Source organism: Mustela nivalis (genome assembly GCF_964662115.1).
Source record: "Mustela nivalis genome assembly, chromosome: 5".
In the NCBI taxonomy this organism is placed as follows: domain Eukaryota; kingdom Metazoa; phylum Chordata; class Mammalia; order Carnivora; family Mustelidae; genus Mustela; species Mustela nivalis.
The window spans coordinates 80,795,256-80,820,643 of record NC_139024.1 but is presented as its reverse complement, the minus strand read 5'-3'; the positions used below and the strand labels follow the sequence as shown (position 1 = coordinate 80,820,643).

Sequence of the window (25,388 nt, the reverse complement as noted above, 5' to 3'; positions counted from 1 at the left end):
AGGCAAAGATATTTTTAGCTGCAGAGTGCTGCTCTGTAAGTCAAGCACACTGAGAGACATGGAGCTGAGGTACTTCATTGTAGCACCGTGCCCAGCTCTGCAGGCCAAGTGGATAAATTCGATCAAACTTGAATGGAAATCCAACAGAGAAGCATCACCTAGGTGTGTCTCCATTGTAGCTGCCACTGGAGCTTTCGGCTGCTGTAACCAGGACGATGAATGGAGGGAAGGTGCAAGCGATCACAGATGCCAAGAGTGGGAAAGGAAGTGAGGGATGACTGGTAAGGCAGAAAGCTATCTTACCAGAAATTGGAGGACCACACCTCTGCCCTGAGGAGAGAGGGAATGGTGTATCAGTTTTGGAGAAAAGGGCAGAAATCCAAACACACTCTGTATTTTTCACAGAGAGAACTAGAAAGGACAAAATCATCAGTGAAAGAAGAGAGAATTCATATGGGCTGTAGGTGAGACTAGGAATTTGGAGACTACTGACAAGTCAGACTGCTTGGCAAGGCCTCCCCCTTAGTTAGAAACTCAGTAAATGTGTGTTGACCAACCTTCCGAACTAAACATTAAATGTAACATATGTGCATGCATCCTCTAGAGCATCAAAAGGAGTCTAATCCAATGTGTACAGCTTCCTAACTCCAGTGGTCGAGATGGAGGCAAGGTGCTTATGAGAGCATTGCTGTTTATGGATGGCTCAGCGCTCATCATGCTGGATTCCTTCTCTATTACAACGGCTCTCAACATACTTTAGTGTCCTCTCCTCTCCATGCCTCCCTTTCCTGAACAGCCACAAAAATCCCTGGTAACTGCAAAGAGAGAAAAGATAGGATGTGTGTGTGTGTGTGTATGTGTGTGTGTGTGCAAAAGAGAGATTGAAAGAGAGAGATTGATAAAGAGGGCAACACAGAGAACCAATGACATACATAGTCCTTTTTATGAATGTATGACTTTTGCTCATTAGATTTTGCTTCTTCTCCCTCACTTTTCTTAAAAGTGATCAACTGTGACTGGCAGGCAGTGCATCACTATTTTGGTGAATGATGTATGTCTGAAGAACCTTTCTCCAGGGAACTTGGTTATACTATTCTCCCTGGTGTCAGGAAGCAGAGAACCCTAGCTTCCCTCCAGGGTCTGCTCGCTGGCCTTGGCTCAAGCAAAGTGGAATTTGAGGAGGGAGTCACTGCAAAACTGGGGGAAAAAGCTGTCAGCCACAGTGTGCGTTGGCATTCAGACATGTTCTCTTCCTTGGGGATTTTTATATTTGGCCAGACTGCAAGGTTTTGAGGTAGATGAAACAAAAGAGATCTGAAAACTGCACAATGAATTTTCCCTTGCAGTCTTATATCACACACACACACAAAAGTAATTTAAAATGCATGTGAGAAAAGGGTATTTTTGAAAGTTTTCAAAAATAAAAGAAAGACCAAGAAGTGCTTTCAACTAATATATATTAAAGGTTATTTGCCGGCATAGGTAAGATGGTCTTGTTGCTAGGCAACAGAGACACCGAGACAATGGTGGACCAGAAAGGTAGAGGAGCTCATGAGTATTTTAGTGTGCAATCTTGTCACATAGGAATCAGGCTGACAAGCCCTCCCGTAATGGGAAATGGCAGAAATGAAGATATGATGGACTGACAGGTGAGGCATCTTGATTTGTTTGCCTATATGTGCTGTTCTTGTATGATATCGTTAATATTTTTAAGCCAGGTAACCTGTTTATCCTAGTAGAGATTTTTCCAACTTTCTAGCTTGTATTTGATGACTCTCCTAATAGAAGGAACTATAAGATTTTAGAGAATATTAGACAGCTATCATAGGTAGAAGCAAAGCTTGATTATCGAAGCAGTGAGAATATAGTATATTCTGAATTAGAAACAAGGACTCGATTCCTCACTCACCTATCAAAGGAATTTGGCTGTCACTTAAAAGTGAAATTTATTTGATAGATGATGGCAGATGTGAAAGTATATTTCCTACTTAGTTTTATCATAGAAGTATGAATACTGTTCATTTCAGGAATCCTATAAGACTGGATATTTGGTGTGTGTGGTTTTACTCTAGAGCCTCACAGTTTTTAGAATTCATGTTTTATCTTTCCTACTACTAAAAATTTGAATGGAAGATAAAGAAGATTAGTACCTCCCAAAAAAACTGTTGGAAAGAGGTGAACAGAGGATTTTTAAAAGCGAACAAGAAATGGCTGACACTAATTGTGTCAGAGACCTCTATGGAACTTTATTTATAATAAGTATCAGAATTGATGAAGGTTAGTCATCAACTATCAATAATATATTTATTGCATAGGAGTTATTATCTTATTGTCTTTATTTGAAGAGCCCAAAATGCTGAATATAGAGTAGCACTTTATTATAGTCATGATTTTAGAGGTTCATAAGATTTTAAGAAGTACCACATTTTACATGGAATAAAATATATATAGTAGAACTTATATAATATAATATTTGTGTATATATATATATATATACATATATATGTATATATATATATATATAGTACAACTTCTTTACAGTCTAAAGCTAGCAGCTAGCCAGGTTCCCCATAGAATATGAACTTAACAATGTATGAGTCCCAGTCCCATACTTACCCCCATTCTCCCAGAGTGGCTTTAAATTGGGTTAGATTCCAAAGTGATTCAAATTGAGTGATCATCTAACTGGCCTGAAGATCCAGTGATTTGGAATAGCCAATATGGATGACTACCAAGGAGGATCAAAACAAGGGGGAAAAATTTCCCTATGGCAACTTTATGCATTACATAACCTCACCTGTGACTCTCAGAATTTATAAAATGTCATGACCTCCATCCCACTTCTGTGTAGAGACCCGAAATAATTGAAAGTAGGAACCTGAACAGATACTTGTACACCAGTGTTCATAGCACCATTATTCACAATAGCCAAAAAGTGGAAGCAACGCAAGTGTCCGTCAACAATGGATAAAACAAAATATGGTATATACACAGTGGAATATTACTCAGCCTTCGAGAGGAATGAAATTCTTATACTTGCTATAACATAGATGAACCCAGAAAACATTATGCTAGGTGAAATAAGCAGACACAAAAGAACAAATATATGATTCTACTTATATGAAGAGCCCAGAACAGTTACATTTATAGAGACAGGAAGTAGAACAATGGTTACCAGTGGCTGGAGAAGAGAGAATGGGAGAGTTATTGTTTAGTGGGTTCCGGAATGGGATGATGAAAAAATTCTGGAGATACATAGTGATGACATTTGCACAAGAATGTGAATGCATACACAACCTAACCCTACACCTAAAGGAGCTGGAGAAAGAACAAGAAAGAAACCCTAAGCCCAGCAGGAGAAGAGAAATCATAAAGATCAGAGCAGAAATCAATGAAATAGAAACCAAAAAAACAATAGAACAAATCAACGAAACTAGGAGCTGGTTCTTTGAAAGAATTAATAAAATTGATAAACCCCTGGCCCGACTTATCAAAAAGAAAAGAGAAAGGACCCAAATAAATAAAATCATGAATGAAAGAGGAGAGATCACAACTAACACCAAAGAAATACAAACTATTATAAGAACATACTATGAGCAACTCTACGGCAATAAATTTGACAATCTGGAAGAAATGGATGCATTCCTAGAAACATATAAACTACCACAACTGAACCAGGAAGAAATAGAAAGCCTGAACAGACCCATAACCAGTAAGGAGATTGAAACAGTCATTAAAAATCTCCAAACAAACAAAAGCCCAGGGCCAGATGGCTTCCCCGGGGAATTCTACCAAACATTTAAAGAAGAACTAATCCCTATTCTCCTGAAACTGTTCCAAAAAATAGAAATGGAAGGAAAACTTCCAAACTCATTTTATGAGGCCAGCATCACCTTGATCCCAAAACCAGACAAGGATCCCACCAAAAAAGAGAGCTATAGACCAATATCCTTGATGAACACAGATGCGAAAATACTCAACAAAATACTAGCCAATAGGATTCAACAGTACATTAAAAAGATTATTCACCACGACCAAGTGGGATTTATTCCAGGGCTGCAAGGTTGGTTCAACATCCGCAAATCAGTCAATGTGATACAACACATCAATAAAAGAAAGAACAAGAACCATATGATACTCTCAATAGATGCTGAAAAAGCATTTGACAAAGTACAGCATCCCTTCCTGATCAAAACTCTTCAAAGTGTAGGGATAGAGGGCACATACCTCAATATCATCAAAGCCATCTATGAAAAACCCACCGCAAATATCATTCTCAATGGAGAAAAACTGAAAGCTTTTCCACTAAGGTCAGGAACACGGCAGGGATGTCCATTTTCACCACTGCTAATCAACATAGTACTAGAGGTCCTAGCCTCAGCAATCAGACAACAAAAGGAAATTAAAGGCATCCAAATCGGCAAAGAAGAAGTCAAATTATCACTCTTCGCAGATGATATGATACTATATGTGGAAAACCCAAAAGACTCCACTCCAAAACTGCTAGAACTTATACAGGAATTCAGTAAAGTGTCAGGATATAAAATCAATGCACAGAAATCAGTTGCACTTCTCTACACCAACAGCAAGACAGAAGAAAGAGATATTAAGGAGTCAATCCCATTTACAATTGCATCCAAAACCATAAGATATCTAGGAATAAACCTAACCAAAGAGACACAGAATCTATACTCAGAAAACTATAAAGTACTCATGAAAGAAATTGAGGAAGACACAAAGAAATGGAAAAATGTTCCATGCTCCTGGATTGGAAGAATAAATATTGTGAAAATGTCTATGCTACCTAAAGCAATCTACACATTTAATGCAATTCCTATCAAAGTACCATCCATCTTTTTCAAAGAAATGGAACAAATAATGCTAAAATTTATATGGAACCAGAAAAGACCTCGAATAGCCAAAGGGATATTGAAAAAGAAAGCCAACGTTGGTGGCATCACAATTCCGGACTTCAAGCTCTATTACAAAGCTGTCATCATCAAGACAGCATGGTACTGGCACAAAAACAGACACATAGATCAATGGAACAGAATAGAGAGCCCAGAAATAGACCCTCAAATCTATGGTCAACTCATCTTCGACAAAGCAGGAAAGAATGTCCAATGGAAAAAAGACAGCCTCTTCAATAAATGGTGCTGGGAAAATTGGACAGCCACATGCAGAAAAATGAAATTGGACCATTTCCTTACACCACACACAAAAATAGACTCAAAATGGATGAAGGACCTCAATGTGCGAAAGGAATCCATCAAAATCCTTGAGGAGAACACAGGCAGCAACCTCTTCGACCTCTGCCGCAGCAACATCTTCCTAGGAACAACGCAAAAGGCAAGGGAAGCAAGGGAAAAAATGAACTATTGGGATTTCATCAAGATCAAAAGCTTTTGCACAGCAAAAGAAACAGTTAACAAAACCAAAAGACAACTGACAGAATGGGAGAAGATATTTGCAAACGATATATCAGATAAAGGACTAGTGTCCAGAATCTATAAAGAACTTAGCAAACTCAACACCCAAAGAACAAATAATCCAATCAAGAAATGGGCAGAGGTCATGAACAGACATTTCTGCAAAGAAGACATCCAGATGGCCAACAGACACATGAAAAAGTGCTCCATATCACTCGGCATCAGGGAAATACAAATCAAAACCACAATGAGATATCACCTCACACCAGTCAGAATGGCTAAAATCAACAAGTCAGGAAATGACAGATGCTGGCGAGGATGTGGAGAAAGGGGAACCCTCCTACACTGTTGGTGGGAATGCAAGCTGGTGCAGCCACTCTGGAAAACAGCATGGAGGTTCCTCAGAATGTTGAAAATAGAACTGCCCTATGACCCAGCAATTGCACTATTGGGTATTTACCCTAAAGATACAAATGTAGTGATCCAAAGGGGCACATGCACCCGAATGTTTATAGCAGCAATGTCCACAATAGCCAAACTATGGAAAGAACCTAGATGTCCATCAACAGATGAATGGATCAAGAAGATGTGGTATATATACACAATGGAATACTATGCAGCCATCAAAAGAAATGAAATCTTGCCATTTGCGACAACATGGATGGAACTAGAGCGTATCATGCTTAGCGAAATAAGTCAAGCGGAGAAAGACAACTATCATATGATCTCCCTGATATGAGGAAGTGGTGATGCAACATGGAGGCTTTAGTGGGTAGGAGAAGAATAAATGAAACAAGATGGGATTGGGAGGGAGACAAACCATAAGTGACTCTTAATCTCACAAAACAAACTGAGGGTTGCTGGGGGGAGGGGGTTTGGGAGAAGGGGGTGGGATTATGGACATTGGGGAGGGTATGTGCTTTGGTGAGTGCTGTGAAGTGTGTAAACCTGGTGATTCACAGACCTGTACCCCTGGGGATAAAAATATATGTTTATAAAAAATAAAAAATTAAAAAAAAAAAAAGAATGTGAATGCACTTAGTTTTACTGAACTAGGCTTAAAAATGGTTAAAATGGTAAATGTTATGTATATTTTGCCATATGCACCCAAAATAATATTTATGAAAAAAATACATCATTTCATTCTAACTCATCACTTGGATTATTCCTTGTTGGAATTGCACCCTTTTGCTTATTTCTCTCCAGCCTCAGGTTCAAAAGTACAATAGCGGGGCGCCTGGGTGGCTCAGTGGGTTAAGCCGCTGCCTTCAGCTCAGGTCATGATCTCAGGGTCCTGGAATCGAGTCCCACATCAGGCTCTCTGCTCAGCGGGGAGCCTGCTTCCTCCTCTCTCTCTCTGCCTGCCTCTCTGCCTACTTGTGATCTCTCTCTGTCAAATAAATAAATAAAATCTTAAAAAAAAAACCATTAAAAAAAAAAAAGTACAATAGCATCACTAGGAGTCTTAATTTAAACTCTGGTGTCATACCACAGGGTCAGTTTAGCAATTTCCTCTCCTGGAAATGTTTATGTTGTTTTCTTGAAGCTATTTGTTTATATGTTCACTTGATAAGGCCAGCCACATGCGAGGAGCAATGATGAGATGTCAAGAGGGAAGTCCAGTTTCTCTTGCCTTGGTGGGGGCTTGTAGGACAGATGGTGTGGTAAAGACAGCAGGTCCACAAACTGGACAGATGGCCCCCTCTTAATTCTAAGGAGAATGCAAGTCCTGGGATTTTGATTCTGTTTATCAGACTGTTGTTGAGTCTAAGTTTCTGTTACTGAGGAAGAAATGAGAGTTACAGAGATCTCTTAGGAACACAGAAAAGCAAGGAGAATGGAGGAAGTGTGCTTACTGGCATGGTGCCCCCAGAAGACCAGGGGAAAGAAGTATCTAAAAATCCTTTGGCACTCTGCCTCTTCACATCCCAGCTTCCTATTAAGGGGTTAGCAGCCTTATTGCTCAGCTAGGTGACTATCCATGACCTTCAGGCACCCTTCAGACTTTGGCCATAACCTTCACAAAAGATCACTTTGTTTCATTTGAAGTCAGATCTAAAAATAGACTGGATTTAGTTGGTGTGGAGGTGGGTACTTCAAGTTTGGTATTTGGTTTAGATCTAAGCTGTAAGAAGTGAAGAGGGCAAAAAGGTTGATGGAACTGCTTTGGAGAAGAGCTTGAACTGTCTTTTAGGTTTACATTAGAAATCCTAATCTAAACCTGTGCCTCTCTCTTACCTCCTGTCTTGACTACTGATCAGAACTCTAAAGAGTTTTTTTTTTTTTAAATTCACCTTTAAAGCTCCTACTTTTTCTCTATGTCCTAAGAAATCTACAGACAATTGGCATATCATATTAATAGTTACCATGCAGTCCTTGACTCCGTTTTGGCTCCTAAGAGATCATTTCCCTTTAGTAATTAATCTCAGGTCATAAGAATGTGTACTCAACAGTATAAGCCATCTGCTGTGTCTCAGAGAGAGATACGCTTCAGAGATACTCACCCTTCTTTTCTCAGATGTTTGTATTCTATCAATGGATACATACCCAAGAATACATACCCATTTTTTCCAGGAAGACAATTAGTATGGGTCATTAGGGCTCGTATTTGTTTTGTTTAAAAAAACAAACTACTATGTTGTAAAATTGACCTTTTTCTTGGAGGTGTACATTTTTATGAATTTTATCTTGGGTCATTAGGTTTTGTTAACATTGGCAGTGCTCGTGAGTTGAATCACTAGCACTATAGTTGATACATAATAAATGAATGAATAAAATTTAGGAAGATTAAAATCTCCCGAAGTGACTCCCCAAGTCAATGTGTAAATGTAGTAGAAGATGATAAAAACAGAGGTCTTTGGTTCTATTTTATATCTGTTTGAGGATTTGTTTGTGTTAGAAGGTCAATAAATATTTGTGAAGCAGACAATGACATATGTTCATAAGAGTATTAACAGACAAGGACTACAGGGGTGCTTGGGCGGCACAGTTGGTTAAGCTTCTGACTCTGTTTCAACTCAGGTCATGATCTCAGGGTCGTGGGATCAAACCCTATGTCAGATCATGATCTCAGGGTCATGGTATTAAACCCCGAATCAGGGCTCCACACTCAGTGGAGAGTCTGCTTGAGATTCTCTCTCCCTCTCCCTCTGTCCATCCCTCCTGTGCTCTCTCTTTCTCTCTCTCAAATAAATAAATAAATCTTAAAAAAAAAAAAAGAACTATAAAACAGAGGCTTTGCTTTCCCTAAGTTTACTACTATTTCAGAACAGAGGAAACACACACACATAACATTTAAAAAATATGAGATAGGTTGATTAAGTTCCCCAAACAATAGAACAATGTATAAGGACCATAAGAATTCAGAGGAAAAGTCAATGTGGCTCAAAATGGGGAAGTTTCTTTGAGAAGGTAGAATTTGGGGCAAGGCTTATAATAGTATTTGTCCATTAATAGCGCTGCCACTCACCTGTCTCTGACAGGCTTAGAACAGATACCAGATTTATTCCTGTGCTAAGGACAACCCCGTTCTAGTCACCACCTAGACTAATTGGTTCTTTCTTTCTTTGTAGTGATAGGAAGTAATGAGTCAGTCACAAATGCCTCAGGGAGGAATAGTGCAATTTATTTAGTAGTTTAAATCAAGGTTCCCAAAATGTAATGGAATCAGCAACAAGCAGCATAGTAGCCTCTGGAACACTTTTTAAAATACGAATCCCTGAGCCCCAGCGCAGACCTGCTAAGTGAGAATGTCTGAGGTGGAACCCTGAAATTGGCAGTTGGAAAGCTCCCCCATGATGCTAATGGACACTCAAGTGTAAGAACCAATGAGAAAAAGCTGGGGGAAAAATGGCAAAAATCTGATTTAATTAAGAAAGAAACATCTCTGCAGCCCTATAAACAAGGGAATCGCTGGCTGTTTTGTTTTCCTGCTTCTCAAATATTTTAGCATTTCTTAATGACTTATTCTAGGCCGCTGTATGGGGTTAGGGCTGGTAACATACTCTGGAACCTTCCTACACCATAGCCTGCAGTAACAGTGATATCTGTGGCTCAGAACGGATTTGCCACACAACACAGGAGGCTTCACTTGGGTTGGACATTAGCTTCTTATTTGCCGTCTCTTCCTCTCCTGGTTTTTGGCAGTCACAATTTAAACCATACCATCTCTTATCATTGAGTTAGATTTTACTGCCCCCAGCCAGCACTACCTTAATGGTATCTACCTTTTTTTTTTTTTTTTTAAGATTTTATTTATTTATTTGAGAGAGAGAAAACTCAACCAGGGAGAGGGATAGAGGGAAAGAGACAAGCAGACTCCCTGCTGATCCAGGACCCCAGTGGGGCTGGATCCCAAGACCCTGAGACCAGGACCCGAGCCAAAGTCAAGCTCAACTGACGGAGCCACCCAGGTGTCCATGAATGCTATCTACTTCACTGAACGCAGCACTGCCAACCCTTGAGAGGAGTGATTTCTCCACCAGCAGCTTTACGAAGCTCCAGGGGTTGGTATCAATGCTACACTGCACCAACAAAAGATTCCCTATGAGGGTTTTTGAAGTTCAGACATAGACAGGCTTTATCTGTAAGTGAATCAACAAGGGCAGGCAATATTTTGGCCATAAGCGCAAGGTCAAGGCCCATCCAAAAACCCAGTGCAGAGAAATGAGCAAGAGCAGTCCTTAGTTATTAAGAACTTGTCAAAACCCTTGCCGGAAGAGTTGCCAAGTATTCCTCCCGACCTCCATCCAGACTGAAATGAGGACATGGAAGTAACAGAATTCAAACTTCTGCCTTCTCTGGCTGCTAAAGAAGATAATATCGCCTACAAGTCAAGGACACTGTATGGAGGAATTGTGACTGCACCAGTAAAATACTTAAAGAAGTCTACAGACACAGAGGTGCTGTTCCTATCCATCCAAGGGCTCCTCCATGAGCTAAACTTCCTGTTCACCTTCGAACCTCTTCTTTTTGTAACTTTCTTACTCTGAAAACTTTCAGACATACAGCAAAGCCGACAGAGTCATGGAATGAACACGTCTGTGCTAGTATATCCACCTCAATAAATTTCAAATCATGGTCAGTCTTATTTTATCCTTATCCTCACCGCTTTCGCCTTCTTGTAGGATTTTAAATCAAATCTCAGACATTATATCGGTTTATCTGTAAGTATTTCAGGATGTTTTTCCCAAAGATAAGGGCTTGAAAATAACCACGATACCTTGCTCACATTTAAAATAAACAATAATGCTAAATATCCTGTCAGCATTCAGATTTCCAATGTTCTTATAGGTGTATGTACTTTTATAGTTTGTCTGAGTCAGGATGCAAAGTGGTTGATATTTTTCTTAGGTTATTTTAGCCTATAGATTCCCTTCTTTTATTTTTACTACAGTTTATTTGTAACAGCTATGTGTCCTACGCAATTACCTCTTCTCGACCTGTAATGCATACAAATTCCCTGGCTGTTGATCAAATGCAGATTCTCAGTCAGTAGGGTCTGAGGTTTGCCCAAGAGCGCCCATTTCTACTCACTTCTGTGGCTTCCACCGTCCCACGGATCATACTGAGTAGCGAGACTGCAGCCGATCTCACAATCTGAATTTTGCTGATTGACTCTCTAGTGTGTTTTAACATGCGTCTTTGACCTCTAAATTCCTAAATTAATAAGCTGAGTCCAGAGACTTGATCAGATTTATGTTCTTTTTTTTTTTTTTCACTAAGTAGTGTTTTGTTCTTCCATCAGGAAACATAAAACATACTGCTTGATTGTCTCTTCTTTTGATATGTTAGTAGCTTGACCTTCAAGGCCAACATCCATTAATTCCATCATAGGGTACAAAGTTATGATATTCTAATTTTCTCATTTCTTTTTCATGTGTTAGTATATTACCATAAAGACCCATCTCCCCTCATCTACTATTTAGTGACCTAGTGGTATAATTCATGTAAGAATCCCGGGGGACCAAACATTGATTTCCCCCCCCTTTATTTACCAATTTTCAAAATGAATTGGCTTGCTAATATCCTCTGATATGAAGACCAGTGACCAGTTAGGGTTGTGTTTTTTTATTTGTTAGGCTGTAATTGTCATTGCTGTTGCTTTCAGATTGATTATGCGCTTATGGATTTAAACAAATCTGATGCGTTTCAATCCATTTCAGTTTTTATCGTCATACGAAAGACCCTTCGAATTGGGCTCTGTGTCCTTTTGACACAAGCCTAATAGTGTTTGATTGCTTTCTTGCTCTTCTGTGTAACAAGATGTTCCAGGCTTGACTTGTCTTATATTTTCTGATCCAAATCTGTAATTAATCACTCCTCCAAAAACCATTATTTCTTTTTGTGGAAAATGATAATTTTAGATAGTTATCTGGGCACCATATTGCTCACTGCCCCTGATTAGTATAGTGGAAGATTTTTTTTTTTAAGATTTTATTTATTTATTTAACAGAGAGAGATCACAAAGAGGCAGAGAGGCAGGCAGAGAGAAAGAGGGAATCAGGCTCCCTGCTGAGCAGAAAGTCCGATGTGGGGCTCGATCCCAGGACCCTGAGAGCATGACCTGAGCCGAAGGCAGAGGCTTAACCCACTGAGCCACCCAGGCACCCACAGTATAGTGGAAGATTTTTAGTCCCCAAAATATATTCTCTAATATTTTCATGTGGGAAGATAGATATTTCCATAAGTATTAATACTATTATTGCATTACTCAGAAAATACTGCCTTGTCTCTCCTGTAACTAATTTCAGAAAGATCATATAAATAAAAATACTTCTGATTTGTTTTATTAAGTGTGCTATTGAAACAAAAAACATCATTCTTCAAATAGTGGATACTTTCTAATAAACAGTCAGGACCAACTTCAGACAAATTACTTAACTTCTGAATCCAATTTAATGCTCTGAAAAATACTTTCTTCTTAGGGCTATTAGTAACAAAGCTATCATTCACTAAATATTTCTCGGAAGCTAGTCACTTTATGTATATTTTCTCACTTAATTCATACAGCATATTTTCAAATGAGTAGTGTTTGACTCATTTTACAAACGAATAAACTTTCCCAAGGTGACACAGCCAGTCAAGTGGCAGAGTCAGTACCTTCACACAGGTCTTGTTGACTCCATGCTTTTAACCTAGAGTACAGGCCAGCAAGTAAATGAGAGAATGAGTATGTGGTGTCAGTGCCTGACCACTGGTGTTCAATGAAAAAATAGATGTCAGGTAACAGCAGTGGCCTTGGTAGATGTATGCTTGTCTTTTGGGCTGGGAGGTGGGAGGGTGAACAGGAGAGAGGGGGCTGACCAGCTTTCTGCTTTACTAGGGTTTCTGGCCTATTGACACTTCTCTTGCTAATTTCCCATGCCGGTTCTAACCTATATGTCCACCATGACAGAAGTTCTCATGTCAGAGCTCAAGGTCAGCCCTCAAGAGTTCAGGCTGGCACCTTCTGTCATGCTGTCTTTTGAATATGCTGAGCAAGTAGCAGGAGTCCAGAGGCAAGCCCACTTTGGCCTCTTCCCCTTACATCATGTGTCATTAGCTGCTACACAGTTCTTCGTTCAAACTAAAATTCATAAAACTGACAGATTCATCTGCTAATGTCAGGAGGCATCAGAGCCAATTACGGGAAACCTCCAAAAGGCAAGTAGGGTCACTTTTCACAAAATGGGTTGAAGAAAAGGAAAATAGTCTTGTCATTAAAAAGGACAAATACATTTTCCTCCCAGAGGGCCCACCCAGGAAAATAGAGAAATTTGTACTAGCACAAAGTTTTATTATGATCGCTTTGAATAATTTTAAATTGAAGGATTTGCCCCTCCACACAGCCAACCTATCATTAACCATTTTAAACTAGTGAGTGTATTTCCCACTGTAAGTGATCTCTTTAGAAGGACAGAAAATTTAGGTATAAAGCGCAGTTTTTACACTCTTTTTTATGATAACACATAATTATATACATTGCTTAACATCATCTGGAAAGGACGCTAGTTGTTGGTTTATTTTAATTTGAATTCAGACCTGGAGGATTCTGGGGTCTGGTTATTCTGAGATACACCTAACGTCGACTCAAGTTCCTGAGCAAGGGAGGGCATTTCAGTTTAGTTGTGTTTGAGGAAAACATCCTTCAAAGACTTTGGGACATAGCCCCAACACTACTGTTACCTCACACCAACTGTGAGAGTTTAAACCAAGTGAGAAAGTTTAGGGTCCATCCAGGACTACCCCCTCTGCTGACACCAATTGCAAGTTCATAGGTGGGAAGTATCCCCAAAACCATATGCAGCTTCAGTAATTTGCTCAGACTCACAGAACTCACTGGAACTATTATAGTCATGGTTACAGTTACTATAAGGAAGGGATACAGGTTAAAAATCAACCAAGGGTAGAAGCACAGAGAGCAAAATCCAGGTGAAGTATCAAGTGAAGAGCTTCCATTGTCTTCTCCTGGTGGAGTTAGAATTACTTTCCCAGCACCAATGTGTGAGAATATGGATAAAATATTGCCAACCAGGGAAATTCAGTAGACCCTCTGTGTTCCGGGTTTTTATGGGCGCTCCATTATGTAAGCATGATTCATTGCACATATGGCTGAACTCAATCTCTGGCCTTTGGCAGTGACCCAAATTCCCCCACTCTAACTCACATTGCTGGTCTTTCTGGCATGGCCAGCCCCTCCCCTAAATGATATTGTTAGCCTAGGACAAATACCAGACCTCTTTTGAGACAAGGTAAAATTCTTTACTATACAACTACGTTATGTAGGAAGCAGGGCATAAGGAAAGACCAGCTATGATAAATATCAAGATAATAATAACATAAGCAACTTGCCAGTCACCATGTCAAGCTTTTTACAAATATTTCATTTAGTCCTAACAAATATTTCTAGAAGGCAGGTCCACCTAGTAGCTCCAATTTGTGGATGAGAGAAATTGATGTTTAGAGAGACACAGTTACAAAACCAAATCATACAGTCAGTGCCCGGGAAAGTGTGGTGTAGAACCCACTGATGAATGGCTTCAGTGTCCTCCCTATGTCCCAAAGACCAGACATGACTGCCACAGACACAACTTCAAAGGGCACCATTCTTCGTAACTTCTCTGAGACATCGGCCTCCTGGAGCTGAATAGCCCAGCAGCCCCAAGGGAAAGCCCCGGCCTCATAGACTCACTACCTAAGTCAAAAGAAAGGAACTACTCGTGAGACTTTTCAGAGGAAGAACCTGTGTGCGTAGATAACTGCAAAAGATACACAAAGTGAAAATGGCCCCCAAGGAGTGGTTGTTCAACAAAAGGCATAAACTGGACAGGAGTTTGAGGGGAGGAAGATATGCTCAGGTTACGTTTTAGTTGTTAGATTATATACATGAATAAAGGTGTTACAATTAGAAATGGGACAAAAGAGTTGGATTGTGTTTGACTCTGCAGAACATTTTTAAGGTTTTCAGATTCTTCTTTCAATTATTCATAGTGACAGTGTTTAGTTATTCAAGCTGGTTTATTCTTTTTTTTTTTTTAAGATTTTATTTATTTATTTGACAGACAGAGATCACAAGTAGGCAGAACAGCAGGCAGAGAGAGAAGAGGAAGCAGGCTCCCAGCCAAGCAGAGAGGTGGATGCAGGGCTCGATTTCAGGACCCTGAGATCACGACCTGAGCTGAAGGCAGAGGCTCAACCCACTGAGTCACCCAGTGCCCCAGCTGGTTTATTGTTTACAGTGCTCTGTCCAAGAATGTAAAATACATGCTGAACTGTATAGATGTTTTATTTTATTTTTTTTTTAAGATTTCATTTATTTATTTGACAGAGAGAGAGATCACAAGCAGGCAGAGAGACAGGCGGGGGCGGGCTCCTTGCTGAGCAGAGAACCCAACTCGAGTCTCGATCCCAGGACCCTGAGAGCATGACCTGAGCAGAAGGCAGAGGCTCAACCCACTGAGCTAGGCAGGTGTCCTTGTATACATGTTTTAAAGAATGTTTTAAATTTTGGCGGGGGTGCCTGCGTCATGATTTCAGGGTCCTGGGATCAAGCCCTGCCTGGAGCTCTCTGCTCAGCACGGAGCCTGCTTCCCCCTTTCTCTCTGCCTGCCTCTCTGTCTACTTGCGATCTCTGTCTGTCAAATAAATAAATAAAATCTTAAAAAGAAAAAAAACTATGTACCCACTCTTAAACTATGGGGAGTCTGCTTCTCCCTCTGCCCTTCCCCCCATTCTCTCTCTGTCACTCTGCACACTCTCTCAAATAAATCAACAAAATCTTTTTTTTTAAATGACAGCTTAAAAAAAACAAGAAAGATTAGTTTTCTAAGATTTAAGTGATTTGGTTAAAAATGTTAAAATGGTAGCATACTCTGAGGCCTCTATTTTCATATTACAATGTGTAAATGTTTTAATCTCAGAAGAGGTGATAGATTGTGTTCATAATTAGAGCTCGAATGTTGGGTTTTAATTATCAATGCCAGAAATATAACTGTGAAAGAAGCAAAATAAACTTATTATTAAGAAATCTATCCTGTGTGCAATCCCTTCTACATCATCTATACTTTTTTTCTCTCATATTCAGCTTAAAGTAAGAGCTACCAGAACCTGATGTGATTAGGGTTCACTTTTAGCTTTTGGATATTTTCCCAAAGTTTTATTAGGCATTTCTGGAAAACAGCCAGATGACTGAGCAGATTTTAAAAGTGTTATTCAGCTTTCTTGCCTTAGTAATAAGATTTTACATTGTCCAACTTACTAGGAAAGACATCGTTGAGGAGACATAAACAAGAGAAGTGCTGAGGGGGACTGGGATGAGTTGACGGAGAGCAGGTGCATCCATGCACAGCCTCCACTCTCCTGTCGAGTGGTATAATCCAAAGGGTCAAGACATGCATCTGGTCCAGGGGAGAGGCGACAAAGACAAGGCCCTCAGCCTGTCTCTAGTTGGGACAAATGTCGTACACTGGCTTGGATGTGATCCAGAGTAAGAGACAGACAGGCATGTGTGGCCAGTGTCTTAATGAATAATTATGAGGGTTCACTATCCTGAGCTTCCTGTGTGCTGCCTCTAACAGGGTGATTTAGCCTGTCATGAGTGGCTGGAAGGCACAAGGCTTTCAGAACCCTACCCATTGCCATGGTATTTTGTGCATAGACCTTAGCTAGGTATTAGCTTATACACTTTATTCATACTACCTTTAATCGATGATACCCCATGAGATAGTTGTTATAATCCCTATTTTGTAGTAGAGGGATTGAGGTTCAAGGCCATTAACCAAGTTACTTAGTACCACATAGCAGAAGGCAGTCAGTGCTCAAACCCAAGTCTGTTTGCTACCAAGCCAAAACATTGTCTCTTACGCTCTTCCCAATCTCACTGTCTGTTTCTAATAGTAAAAATGACTGAAAGAATATGAAACAAAGTTGAATCTTCATTATCTTTCTTTTTTGTATTTCTTTTTTGTATTTCATCTTTACTCTCAGGTTCATATTATAAAGTACAACTGGTTACAGTCCTTTTTTGAACAATTTATATTTTCATTTCCTTATTAGTGCATTTATTTTGTTCACTTTTCTCACAAAGAGAATTGTTTTAAGCTCTACATTCTAATACTATATTTTAGCTTTTAAAGATGGATCATTAAGATCTCCATCAGAAGTCTTCCGCCCCCACCCCAGATTCACTGGTTGATACTTAAACACTTCCATTTAGAGTTCTGGGAAAGAAAGATGGTGTTATGGCTCCATTTGTGAGATAAAGAGGGGTCCATTCGAGTAAGGGTCTCAACCCCTGTGGAGAGGCTTTGCTCTTGCCTGCAGGCTCTCTGTGCAAAGCATGCTGGGTTCTGTTCTTGCATAAGAACACTATGAAGGATCACACCACCCATGAGAACCCTTAATGAAAGTGTCCCAAGAATAATGCAGCTTCTTGTTGCCTGAGCCGATCTACCTCTGGTGCTTTCTTGCAGTACTGTTATTCTTGACCCAGACTACCACTGGGGGTGAACAAGAACACTATGAATCAAAGGTCTCTGTTTTCCAGACACCGCCATGAATGTGCGCCATGTTTTTGTTCAAAAGTTCTCTCCTCTTTCCTTTAGCACGTATTCACCATCCCCTTGCCCCACCCCATGTGTGACCACAGCTACTATGCCTGAAGCTTTAGCAAGTAGTACAGCATAAAACAGTAATTCTTGTAATTAGAGTTTTTTAAGCAATAGAAATGACTTTAAAACTTATTTTACATTTCATAAGGGGAATTTTGTCATGGCTTAGATCAGGCAGGGAGACACCGAATCCTTGATACTGATTTGCTGGTGGTCATCATCCCAAAGCTGCTACAGGAGCTGCATTGCTGGGTGCTGGCAATGGGGGGGTTCCATGCACATCGGCTTCGGTGTGATGGGTACCCCCAGGAGTTAGCTGAGGGGCACTGAGGGGTGAGTAGGGACAGGTAGGTCATGAAAGAGAAATGAGAAGTGTGTGACTCCTGAGGACAATGCCACAGTACAAATCAGGGAGGCAAAACTGTACAGGACTAATGAGTATGAAGCCTAGGGCCTGACTGTCATGAGTCCAGATCCTGGCTTATCTGTGTGACCTTTCAGGCAAGTTACTTAACTCCTCTGGGCCTTGGTCTTCTCATCTGCAAATGGGGTTAATAGCCATGTCTATTGTATGGTGTTACGATTAGGATTAGAAAAGTCAATATTTGTAATGCATGTAGATATTGCCTGATACAGAGTAAGTATCAGAGAAGTTTTTTGTTACTGAAGTTCTAAACCACTTTTAATTGGTCGTGCTGTTGGTGCTTAGTAAAATTCAATATGACTGATGTGATAAAGATTGTCAGTAATTCCCTTCCCTGTTCTTAATTAGTGAAGTAGTTATTGTTTCTAGAATGCTGTTACTTGAAATCAGGGTAACTTTCCTGGCCACACTGTTCCTAATAGAGAAAAATTGGAAACAGCTTAGATGTCTCTTAGTGGGAGACTGGATAAATTGTGGCATATTCAGAGAGTATGAGAATATGCAGTGTTTAAAATAAATGAGTTAGCTCTACACAAAACAATAGGGATACATTTCTAAAACAATGTTAAACATTAAAAAAAAAAAGAAGAAGAAGAACCTAGAAGAATGACATCTACAGTATATACAGTAAACTTTCATTTAAAGTTTAAAAACATACCGAAGGAAGTTAAATCCTATTTTGGATACAAACGTAACTAGGAAATGTATAACAAAAACACAAACATGAAGGATCCACAACAATATCAAGACAGTGATGTGCCGAAGGAGGGAAAGGAATAGAATCTGGCAAGAGCAGAAGGGGAGCTTCAGTTTTATCTTAAACATTTTCTTCCTCAGAAGAAAACCCAATATTTATGAAGCAAATATGGCAAAATGTTAACATCTATTAAATCAGATTACAGGTTACCTTATTATAATATTCTCTAATAATTTTATTTATATTTGAACATATTGATAATAAAAATAATAATTAACAGAATGCATGCAAATGGCAAACTGTAATTCTAAAGTTTCCACCCATGGATTTTATTACTCCTTCAGTTAATTAAAAAAAAAAAAAAAAGAATTTCAAAGCATTAACATACCACCAGTTGTGCTGGTGTTTCTTATGGATGGCCCTATTTTAAGAGATTTAGGGAGTGTTTTGGTACAAAGGCTGTAAAGAACGCATTTTCATTATTTTAGAAAGAATTTTAATGGCCTGTTGTACATCAGTGTTAATAAGAGTCATGTAGATAGATCCCTAAGCAGTCGTTCATAGGGCTGGATTTTTTGCTCAGCCAAAAATACAAAAGTGCTCTCTTGCCTTCCTGGATAATTTTGCTGTGCAAGAATGTTGTATGTTTTCTGGTGCCTCAAATCAAACAATATGGAACAATATGGAACATTTATTTAGGTGTTTTGCTTTGCAGACTTTTGCAGCAGAACAGCAAGTCAGTTAATCATTCCTTTGAATCTATGTAATGAATTACACTTTGAATATGTTATTGATTGGTAGAACAAACAGCACCATGACCCAGATTTTCAGTCTTACATCATTGAGATGTGGCTGGTATGCTCTGAGTTTGGCAACTGTCTGTTCATTGTGTAAATTAACTGGGACAATGACCTGTAACTATAGAATTGCAGCTTTGCAGTTAAATACGCCATTGACCTTTTTATGTCCTATGTATAGTATGTCATGTGTAAAATGGTCACCAAATTAATTGTGTCAGATATTGTCTACATTCTAACTGGAAAACAATTTTCATTGTCCGGAACATGAATGTATAAACATATATCTACTATAAATATATATATATATATATATATATATATATATATATATATATATATGTATAAATGTATAAATATATATCTACTATAAATCTATGTATAAATATATATCTACTATATATCTACTATAAAGTAGAAACCTCAATTTCTATCTACTTAGCATTGCTGAGATTATTAAACATGAAATTTATTCATACATTTTGTATTAGTTATTGACCACTTACTATGTATTTTTGGATCCTAGAGATAAAGTGATGACCAAGGTAATGCTACTATCTTCAAATTGTTGATAATCTAATGAGTAATAGGGTCAAGAAAACAGGTCATTATAATATATTGAAATTAGTATTGTATGTGGGTAAGCAAAGGGTGTTAAAGAAGCATATTACAGGGAAATCCAGCCCTAGGAAGATCAAGGAAGGCTCCCTGGTGTTAGTGTCTATGCTCATCTTTCATTTGGAGACTGGAAGAAAAACAGTCCAAGCAGAGGAATCAGCACAGGGAAAAGCCCAGAGACAAGACAAGGAAAAGCATACTTCAGGCCAGATGTTCAGGTGTTTCTTTGGTCTGAAGAGCATTCACTACTTTGTGGTTATATCTGACATTCCTAGCGCAGGCCATCCTGAGGATAACCACTGGACATCAACCATTTCAAAGTCCTAAGTTTGATCCTCAGTGCAATGCCCAGGTCCACCCAAAGCCAACTACACTAGAATTTTGAGTGTCTGGTCCCAAGCATTGAGATTTTTAAAAACCTCTCAAGAAGATGGGAATATTCAGTCAGGTGGCAAATCACTAATTTACAAAGTAAATCTTGAGAAGTGTGTTGATTGATCAAATGTGTAGGCAGATAAAGAAGGCAGAAATGCTGTGCAAGGGTGCTGTCAAAACGAGCTGCTATAAAGAAATGACCTTGGGGATCACATCCACTGGCTATGAATCTCAGTGCAAAACACAAGAAATGTGACTCATATACTAGAGCTGACTCTTGAGGTACTCAGAGAAATAGCATGTCACACTTTTTTTCAGTTCAATTATTTGTCCATTCCAAAACACTTCGCTAATCCTTATTATATGTCAGCATGCTTAGGGCAATGGATACATATATGACTGGGACATTGATGTCTTATCATCCCCAAACTCTCAGTTTTGTGAAGAGAAAATTTCTAAGTAGTCACAATCACGTGAAAGGATCTACTGGGTACACATTGCCAAGGGGGCAGTGACAGCAGACAGAATGGCAGAGAATAGCTAAATTTTGAAGGATGAACAGGAATTAACAATTCACCAAGTCAGAAAGATTTTTAGTGTACTTGAAACAAATGCTGTGAGAAGTGTGGCTCCCAAAATGAGGCTTGAAAACTGGGTTAGCTACCAAAGGTCCAGAGACCTCTCTCTTTTGCCAACTAGGCACAGCTCAGACTCCAACATTCTCTATGTAGCTGGAAAGATTTGTTTTACAAATTTATGTAAGGTTGAAAAGGTCTTCACCTCATATCATAAGGTGAGTTGAATAAGACCAGTGGTAGAAATTAGGAGTTCAAAGTCCTGAGAGTGGCTCAGAGACAGGCGAGGATGTGGAGTCTGTTGAGGTTCTTGAGAACCAGCTTAAGCATAGCTAAAATACTAGATGTGTGTGTCACTGGGGAAGCCAACCTCTAAGATAACCTCCAATGATCTCTGCCTCCTGATAGTCACACCCTTACAAAATTCTCTTCCTTGAGTGTAGGTTAAACTTCTTGACCCTCCTTTAAAGAAGAGAATAGGGGAGAAATCCCATTTCTGATGATGTTAGTAAAAAAAACTTGTACTTTACCTCTCCCCTGCATTTTGTCTCCATTGCCCCCAGTGCTCATCCTGGGTGAAATCACACTGCCATGTCTTCAGGTAGGCCCTTGAGGTAAGGACTGAGGCCTGCTAATAGCCATGCTGAGTGAGTTTAGAAGGAGATCCCTCCCCAGTCAGACCTTCAGATGTGACTACATCCATGGGTGATAACTTGACTGCAGCTTATTGAGACAGCTTGAATCAGAGACACTCGGTTAAGCTGTGTTCAGACTCTTGACCCACAAAACAAGGAGGTAATCCTTGCTTATTGTTTTAGGCAGCAGTGTTTTAGGATAATTTGTTGTGCAGCAATCATAATGAACACAGTCACTATTCACTCAGTTTCTGCAGATCCCATACTTCTATGAAGACCTCACAGCTTGACTCTAGAGAGCTGTTATTAACAATCATGATTTCCCCTTGAGAAATAAGATTTCTTTCAGGCTTGAAAGATGTAAAAATATGGATGAAAAGCTAAGGGATTCAAAATCTGTTCTGATGTTATAAACTTAAGTGGCAAGATGGTGAAGATTATGGTTGGGAGCAATATTCAGACCATGATCCTATGGCTCTTGTCCATCCGAGAGTGACCCTCTACTTTAATTATTTCCCATCACCCACACCCCACCAGAATATAATGTTCAAAGCATGTAATGTTCAAAGCTGGGCAAGCACTCAGGATGGCATCTGGGAGTCTAACTGCAGATGTGCTGTCAAGCATAGGCCTTTGTCCATTGGCCTACCCTCATTTTGTTTCTTTCTATTTTACCACAATACTGAAGTTTAGAATGATTTGGACTTTGTATGTGTTTATGCAGCCTTTCTGGTATGCCTTTCCTTTTATTTTTACATTATGTGACTTTTTTTTTTCATCAGATGTTCGTGAGAAAAATGCCTTTCATGGTGAACTAAAAACCTACCTAGTCTTATTCTGGTATAAAAACCAATTTGAAAAGACAAGGTCTACAATGAAGACTATTAGCTAAGTAAAAACATGTCAATCTTTGACACGATTCATTTGTTTAATTGAATATTTGTTAAGGAACAAGAAAAATATAGAGTACCACGGTAATTTAGAATCCTTCTAAATATACAGTTTCTATTTCAGAACCTAACCCATCTCTTCTCACCTTCATGACACAGGAGAAGAAAACCTCCTGGCAATTTTACGACGAAGATGGTGGAAATATATGATCCTGGGACTCATCGACCTGGAAGCAAATTACCTGGTGGTCAAGGCTTACCAGTACACGACTCTGACCAGTATTCAGGTACTGGTGATCTTATGTATGTCTCACCCTCCTCAGTTTCCAGATATAGTTTGCTTTCAGTTTAGTCCCCTGGAAATCTAAATGCTTCTCTAAAGGTTTTGCAAGAGGGACATTGGGTGTTTAAAAATTAACTTGTGCATTATTTCTATGGCTTATTAATTTTTCTTAATTCAAATGTAATTGCATATCTTTTTCCTCTTTGTTCTTATTGGACTGTAACTACTGAAAATGTAGGAAAATATTTTCTAACTATGAATACTACCAACTAATCTTATGTCAGTAGGAGAGTTGATAGGCATAAAAACAGAGCCATTTTAAACACAACTTAAAACATCTTAGAACAAGTTAATGGACTTTGATTAAGGAATCAGTGCTTAATAATCTTTTCTTTTAGCTTTCTTTAATAAGGAGATTTTGCAACCAGAAGGGACAGAATCTTTCCTAAAAGAACAAGATACAAATTCCTAAATAGTGTTATTCATGAAGATAGCCACTCTGTCCCCCCTTCCTCCCTCTCCTTTTCTTTTATGCACATGGGTGTGTGTACACACACATACACACACACACACACACACACACAAACACAATTGCAAGTTTAAACTTAGGTTTTCACAACTTTCACCAGACACCATTTACATTCTTCATTATACCATAAATTATACACTTGACTTTTTTTTTCACCCTCATTTCCCCTTTATGGCCATATTATGAATTTTATAGCATTCCAAGGCTCTGGGATGAAAACAAAATATTATTCACGTATGTTATATCTTACTTAGACTTGATATCACAACAACATTCCTGCCATTCAGATAATTTACTTAGAAAAACAATAACAAAAATGCAGAATCAGGGGCACCTGGGTGGCTCAGTGGGTTAAAGCCTCTGCCTTCAGCTCAGGTCATGGTCCCAGATCCTGGGATTAAGCCCCACATCCGGCTCTCTGGTTGGCCAGGAGCCTGCTTCCTCCTCTCTCTCTGCCTGCCTGTCTGCCTACTTTTGATCTCTGTCAAATGAATAAATAAAATATTTAAAAAAAAATTTTTTTAAAATGATGCAGAATCAAGCAAGCAGACCAACCACCTAAACATATTTAGATTGCATGGGTTGAATGGGAAGTTGTCTAAGCTGGAATGAGATGGGGCTGCAGGCTTCCTCCTGCATGCCCAGTGAGACAGAAGGGATGCTTGTCTACCTAAACCCATTGAAAAGAAGTCCAGAGCCCTTATACTAATTGGACCACAATGACAGCAGGGGAATGCTGTGAGCTAATTGGCTTAAAGTTGGACTCCCCAACCCAATACAGGATAAGATTTCTGATTGTCTCAGACTCATGTTTTTCAGGAGTACTACTGGCATTTTGGGTGGGGCAATTTTTCATGATTTGGGTCCCTTTCCTACTTTATTGGTCATTGAACATTCTTAGCTTCCGTCCACTAAAAGCTAGTAGGGTCTTTTTCAGCCTTAAAACAACTAAAAGTGTCCCTGTGGATTTTCAAATGCCCTCTGGCAGAGAAGTACCATCTCTGCTTGAGAGTTACTGGCTCACCAGTCAGGACTCACTCGTGGCCTCAGAATGGGATCAATCCCACTAATCACATGTCACCCACTGCAGGAGGAGAAAGATGAATAAATGCTGGGAAATCAGCTACGTGCCCCCATACTCAGCTTCACTCACACTCACTTCAATGAGTCCCGCAACAGAAATAGGTATCTCTCTTCTGGGCTCCCATGGCACTTTATTTGTTAGCTCTGTCTACAGTCTGAAGAATGATGTTTAAATATTCCTACCTACTCCACCCGACTATGAGTTCTTAGGTAGACAAGCAAGGGTAATTTCTTGTTCACCTCCAAAGTTCTAGTATCTACTAGAAAACCCAGCACATGCCAGGTACTCAATAAATGTTTAAAGAAGTTAATTCAGTTGTATTGATTTCCACTTTGGGGGGGCACAGAAATTCCCAGCAGTTCTCTACCTAAATGTAGAGGCCTCCAGAATGTCTTTACAGATAGGGCAGGAGAAGGAAGAGACAAATGTTAGCTTTGTGGCAGAGCTGAGCCCATTAGTCCAGAGCCAAAAACTGTAAGTGAGCCTGGGGAGAATGAAGAGGAGATGCTCCCCTTTGAAAATCTAGTTGGCTTCTGTGAGTTTTTTGTTTGTTTTTAAGCATTGTAAAGTCACAACCAATTGTTGGTTTCTTAAGTTCTATGGAGCTTTTTTGAAAAAAAAGTTTGTTTTTTTTTTCAACTTTCCTTTCTCTTCCTTTCTTTTCTTTTTGGAACAGTGGCAATTTATTCTTAACAACTGGTCTCATGGTCTTCAGGTGTTTAGTTCAACCCATGTCATACCCCACCATTCTGATCCATCCTGCTACCTCTCTCAAATTCGTTCTTCAATGCCTGATTAAACCTGAAAAAGTTTATCTTAATTCTTTAGCAAGAAAGAAAAATAATAATTCTACTGGAATATCAGTTGGTCTTCATTGTAATTTACTGATCAAGGAATAGTGAAAAGTAAAAAAGCAAGTTGAATCTAACAATTTTAGAATGACTTTGCGACGTATAACAAATA

The 25,388-nt window shown here is 39.2% G+C and overlaps 1 protein-coding gene across 3 annotated transcripts in view; it reads left to right on the top strand.

Annotated features, from left to right (window-relative positions):
* Nucleotides 1-25,388, top strand: part of SLC35F1 (solute carrier family 35 member F1) — a 394,338-nt gene that overhangs the window by 295,906 nt on the left and 73,044 nt on the right. For all 3 annotated transcript variants that reach the window (XR_014311866.1, XM_082730957.1, XM_082730956.1), the window contains exon 3: nt 22,689-22,816. Coding sequence is in view for 2 of the 3 variants with exons in the window: in XM_082730957.1 (XP_082587083.1) it covers nt 22,689-22,816 (128 nt within the window). In the remaining variant the exon portion in view is untranslated. The remainder of the gene's footprint in view (nt 1-22,688; nt 22,817-25,388) is intronic.